This window comes from Merops nubicus, unplaced genomic scaffold (genome assembly GCF_000691845.1).
Source record: "Merops nubicus isolate BGI_N331 unplaced genomic scaffold, ASM69184v1 scaffold2721, whole genome shotgun sequence".
In the NCBI taxonomy this organism is placed as follows: domain Eukaryota; kingdom Metazoa; phylum Chordata; class Aves; order Coraciiformes; family Meropidae; genus Merops; species Merops nubicus.
The window spans coordinates 65,993-72,010 of record NW_008588841.1 but is presented as its reverse complement, the minus strand read 5'-3'; the positions used below and the strand labels follow the sequence as shown (position 1 = coordinate 72,010).

General features: G+C 53.2%; 1 protein-coding gene across 1 annotated transcript in view; it reads right to left on the bottom strand.

Annotated features, from left to right (window-relative positions):
* F9 (coagulation factor IX) overlaps nt 1–6,018 on the bottom strand; it is a 15,822-nt gene that overhangs the window by 307 nt on the left and 9,497 nt on the right. The window contains 4 exon segments of the mRNA XM_008949366.1: nt 1–2; nt 4–263; nt 3,266–3,383; nt 5,225–5,463. The exon segment at nt 1–2 is cut by the window's left edge and continues 307 nt beyond it. Of these exon segments, the coding sequence (XP_008947614.1) occupies nt 1–2; nt 4–263; nt 3,266–3,383; nt 5,225–5,463 (619 nt within the window).

The window sequence follows — 6,018 nt, the reverse complement described above, 5'->3', positions numbered from 1 at the left end:
GGGGGCGGGGGGGCCGGGAAAGGCCGCCCCCCCCCAGCCGCTGACGGTGCCCATCCCGTGCTTCAGCAGAGCGTTGGTGAACTCCCTGCTCCCCACGCACACCGGGGTGACGTAGCTGTTGAAGCTGAGCGGCCGCTCCAGCTCCAGGAGGGCGATGTCGTTGTGGTGCTTGTTGAGCGTGGCGTTGTAGGTGGGGTGAGGGAGGATCCTCACCACCTTCCGCCGCTGCTCCGTGTTGTCTTCCTTGTTGGTGTTGTATTCACCTGCGGGGACAAGCGCGGCGTGGGCCGGGGGCTGCAGCGGCGGCCGTGCCCTGGTGGTGCCAGCCCGGTGGGAGGCATTGCGAAGGGATGGGTGCTGCACACCCCAGGGCTGCCCTGAGCCCCGTGCTGGCAAGGCTGCTTGCTCCTCATCAACGGGTTTTGGAGGTTCCCCTAGGGCAGGGCCTCACCTGTCCCCAAAGCAGGCGGGACCTGGACCCCCAGGTGTGGGGCCAGCCAAAGGTCCAGATGCTTTTGCCAAGGTTAGTAGCAACGCGGCTGATACCCTCACAGATACGTAAGGGGATGTTGCCTTAGCATCAAAGGGGGGAAAGCCTTCAGAATTCAAAGTCTTTGTTTAAAATAAATAATTTACTACTGAAAAGAACGCTGACTTTCCCTTTCCTAGAACCCCACAGCCCTGGGGCAGAATAGGGTGCAGGGGGCTACAAAACACCCCCGGGCTGCTCACAGGTGCCTCTGGGGTTTCTGCAATACCCAGATGGGGCTCAGCTGGGGGCAAGCACAGGGTGCAGTCTCCTGTGAGGGACTTGCTGGGAGCTGCTTACCTCCCCCCTGGCTTCTGTAACAGGTGGAGGGAAGGGAAAAGGTTCTGTGGTCTGGAGTGAGTGATGGGCAGCATCAGGGGCTGCCTGTGCTGAGGGCTTCCGAGCAGGATGGCTTTCCCTGCTGGCAGCCCAAGGGGTGCAGGGTGTGTTTCTCCCCTGCTGCAGCATTTCCCTGAGCTTTGTCAGGAGCTCCAGAACACACCAGCCCCTCTGAACGGGCCCTGGCCCTGCTGCGGCCACCTGCGAGGAGTGGCACGGAGCCCAGCCAGAGGTGAGGCAGCTTCTCGAGGTTCACGTTTGAGCTGGCACCCAAGGAAGGTGGATTTGGTGTTGCTGATGTGGTGTGAGGGTGTTTGGGTTTTTTTGCAGCAGAGTGTGAATTTCAGATTCCTCAAGGGCTGTGTTTCTACAGTGTCAGTACAAGGCAGGCACTGGGGAGAGTTTCAGGAGGGTTGTTTTTTTAGGTTGTGGCAGCTTAGTGTTGCTGGGGACCTGCAAATATGCTTCAGGGGTTAAAATGGAGAGGCAAAGAAGGGCAGGGGGAGGGAATGCTTCTGCTACCCCCTGCTATAAATTCTGGGGCCTCCTAGGATGCTGTATAGAAAGCTGAATGTTTAGAATGGCTGGATGTGAAGGAATCAGATGTTGCTCATGCCACATACACAGTGCGGGCACAAATTCAATAGTCCCTAAGCCCTGAAAAATTGTAGTTTGCTTTCTTGACGTTCTGTCTGCCTGAAATCCCTCTCTGGAAACCCAGGAGCGTTGCAGAGTGGTGTGAAGGTAGTATGAGGGGATCTGGCTGATAATGTACCCTAAATGGGGGGGGTGGGGGAGCTGGAGAGAGTCTGAGGGGAGAGGCAGTTTGCATTCATAGGCAGCAAATGCAAAACCTCTGTTCGGGTGGAAACATTTCTCTGGGGAGAGACTGTTTCCTGCACTGGGCATTTTGTACCTCCTCACATTAGCAGGTGCAAGGTTTTGTGCTGGGCTTTCCAGCAAAACTGCTTCTGAGTAGACAGCCAAGAAGGTTGTATGCAAGCTGTGAGGCTCATCCTGCCAGCACAGGCAGGTGGTGCCCAGCCCCACCACACTCAGTCTCCAGGGTCCAGCCAGGCACGCCCAGGAGCTCAACCACGTTAACAGAGATGAAGATGCAGCTGGAACCCCCTTGATGAGCTTGTTTCTGTAGGTAGGAACTCGGTGTTTCAAGGCTGAGGTTGAACATTTTTGTCACTAATACATTTTATAGTGTGTAAATAGCATGATTCTTCCATGCCTCCTCTCAGGGCTGCTTTGTGGCAGTTACCAACCAGTGTTCCCATTCTATACCTATCAGTGCAGCCCTCCTGGGCTGGATATTCATACAGGGGTGAAACAAATTATCTGGGGGAGCTGATTGTACCCACAGCTCTGAAATGTGGCACCATGACACTTGGCCAGAGCCCCACACAGAGCTGCCCGGAGCAGCTGGGTGCCAACAGCTGGAGGAAACTGTTTCTCAAGCAGGGAGAGGTTTGTTTGGTGAAGCAGCAGCATCACTTGCTGTGCAGTCTGGCCACACTGCCCCTGCCTGACTCGCCAGAGACCTTGCTGTAAAAATACCTTTCCCACAGGCCAGCCCAGCTTTTTCTACTTCAATCTATGCATTCTATTTACTTCTGAAGAATTTAGGAGAAAAAGTAGTCCTCTTCTCCTTGCAAGGAGCTGGCCAGGTCACTGGTACCCCTCTTGTGCCAGCCACACAAATCTGTTCTCTGAGAGTTGTGTGAAAACTTACTGTGACCCCCAAGAAGAGCAGAAATCCTTAGAGAAGTCCTAAGTGACCAGCAGAGGTAAAACCCTGTCATGGTTACAGGGGCTGGGACCAGTTTATCCTTACGTGGGTAGAACCAAAAACTGTATATTCTATACCCTCTATGTCAGTGCTCATGGGCTGTTAACAAAATCATGGGTAGCAGCTGCCCAGGACAGACCTCACACCCCAGGCTACAACAGATAAGGAAAGAGGTCTGGGGAGATGTTAACACATCTGGCTTGGAGTGTCTCACTGGTTTGCTTCCAAACCGTTACAAACCCCATCACACTGGTCCATGAAAACAGCATCTTAAGAGGAGCCCCCTGGGGTTTTAAGCAGCTTGGAGTCCTCTCTAGCTCGGGCAAGCTTGCCTGAGGTCAGGTTGAGAGGTGTTTCCAACATGGTCCAGCAGCTCTGTGGCTTTAGGACTGAGGGAGACTCTGCTCACTGCTCCCACCAGAGGTGGTGGCACCTGCAGAGGACCAGGCTGCTGAAACGTTGCGATCTGGAGTCTGGGTGCCCTAAAGCACCTCGTGGCACCTTGCTGCCCATGGTGGTGGTGTGGGTCTCGGAGTTCTGTGCCACACCTTGTGAAAGCCCTGTCCCTTGTCTGGCCCGACGCCACCCCAGGTGCTCACCTGCCACGGCAGTGACGTTGTCGCCGGGCTGCAGGCAGTGTGCCGCCGTCACCAGCCACTTCTTGTTGATGATGGACGCGCCGCAGAAGCCCACGCCGTGGCTGTTCACCAGGTGAACCTGTGGGACCAGGAGGAAAACGCACCCCTGGGTTTGTGTAAATAACTGGGGGAGAAGAGTGGGACACAGAGGTCTCATTTGGCTGTGGGACAGCCTCTGTTTAGGTGGTACAGAGCCGGAGGTGCTGCTCCTCAGGGAGTCCCTGCCCCTCTGTCCCCACCTCCGCTGCAGAGGATGGCCAACATCACCCTGCACGTGTTAGTGTCCTAATGCACTTCTCCTCCCTTTGCTGCCAGGCTGGGGGGGCACAAACCTCAACATAAAACTCGGAGCATCCAAAATACAAGTGCTGCTGCACATACCTCCTCCAAGTGTTTTGCCAGTGACTTGATCTTCACTAGTTAACTAGGGACCAAATCTCAACTACCCGTTTCATTTGGGCATCTCACCGCCTCAGCACTTACAAGGCAGAAGCCAGGACATCCCTTATGCTAAAACATCTCATTTAATTGATCATCTGGCTGCGTGGTCTGTCTTTAGAAGATGGATTTCTTTATAATTCACTCATTTTGTTCCTTTCACACGATGGGGCTCATCACTATCTGCCTCCTACTTTCCATATGTTTACTCATTTGATGCTTCGTTAGGCAGAGCAGGCTACACTTTAAGGAGCTCAGTGTCCATGATGAAGGGGATGAAGCTCTCCCACAGCAGTGACCTGTAGTGGTTCCACACCTGCAGACATCCCTGGTGTCCCTGGGGGCTCTGCCCTGGACCAGGCACCCCTTGCCCACTGGCTATGGGTTGCAGGAGGGCAGCCAGGCTGCCCATGGAGCAGAGACAAAACAGTGACATGATTTATGAGGACCTTCACTGGGATCTGAGCCCCCAGCCATCCCCTGTCAGAGTGAGCCTAGATGAAGGCCACAAAAATGATGCAATGGCTGGAACCCCTCTGCTGTGAGGCCAGGCTGAGAGAGTTGAGGGTGTTCAGCCTGTGGAAGAGAAGGCTCTGGGGGGACCTTATTACAGCCTTTCAGTACTTACAGGGGGCTGCCAGGAAAGATGGAGACATCTAGCATGGCTTGTTGTAACAGGACAAGGGGTGATCATTTTAACCAGAAGAGGGTAGATTTAGACCAGATATAACGAAGACACTTTTTATGATGAGGGTGGTGAAATGCTTGAACAGGTTGTTCAGAGGGATGGTAAAAGACCCATCCCTGCAAACATTTGAGGTCAGGCTAGACAGAGCTCTGAGCAACCTGACCTTGTTGAAGAGGATTCTGCAGTGGGATTGGACTAGATGATCTCTAAAGTTCCCTTCCAACCCAAAGTGTTCTATGATTTTAATTCACAGGGTGCCTGGTAAGGTAAAGGTCTCCATGAGCACAACTTTACCAGACTCAGGGGGTTTATAGCATGTGAATTTACTTTCTTTGTGGATACTAATTTCTCATATTTAACTTTCTGGTTCTCTTCTTGACTCTCTGTGGATGCCTGGTGGGTGCCAGCATCACCTATTGTTGGTCCCACAAAAAGCTGTGTGTGAGAGCTCTGCATGGCTAGGGCAGTGGGACAGCCTTTTACTTTCAGACACAAAATGGGACCTCTCAACGAATCTGTTGCTGTAACTCAAAACCAGACCCTTGTTGCCCCACCAGATAAAAGCTGCTATAGCTCTATTTGCAGCTTTTTTTTTGCCAAGGTCAACCCCCAGCCAGGCAAGGTTTGCTGCTGTGGCATAAAACTGTGTAGAGAAAGAAGCTGTGTTACAGAATCAGGGAATCAAAGAATAGTTTGGGTAGGAGGGGACCTTAAAGATTGAGTTCCAAGCCCTCCTGCTGCAGGAGACAGAGCACATGCTGGGTTTGCAGGAGAGCTGCAGAGACAGCCAGTACCTGCCAAGGCACCTCTCCTCTCATGCTGTCTGTTCCACCAACAACCCGGGTGCCTGTCTTGTTTATCACTGTGATTTTCGTGGTGGCGGCGGTGCTGGTTTCTGTGATGTTGTCGGGCACCTCACCGTGAGCATCCTCTTGGTCGTCAGAGGTGATGTTCCAGTTCTCAAAGGTGTTTATGGCTCGGGTGAGCTTCCTCTTGGCTTCGGGAGCCGTGATCCTGCCGCAGGGGTAGGGCACTGGCAGAGAAACGGGCACGGTTACAGTGCTGGGGGAAGCAGGGGAAGAGGCAAACGCTGCCTCAACTCCTCACCCTGTCAGGACCAACACAGGAGATGCAGGGCCACGGGCTGGCTGGTGTCCTCCCTGCAAACAGGTGCCTTTGAGCTGCCCTGCACTCAGTATGTCAGAGGAGCAAAAGCATAAATGGTTTCTGGGCTTTAGAAATGACACCTGAGCAGCTTGTAAAAGGAAGCGAGCTTGTGAGAGAGCACGCGTCTGATGGGAGGGTGCAGCTGCACCTTTGTTTTGCAGGGTGCTGGGGTGCAGCCCTGGGAGGCTTCCTGTGGTAGGCTTGGCTGACATTTCTACAGCAAGTGACTCCACTACAATGAAAGTCCAGCTGGGACAGGGCAGGAAATAGTATCTGCCAATTGTACAGATAATCCTGCTTGGCACCAAGGTGAGGAAAACATTAATCAACTCTTTTTAGAGTTGTAGATCTTCTCTGCTAATGAAGATCTCATCTGTAGTCTCATTTCAGAGGAGCTCTTTCCATTTCTCTCCTACACAGT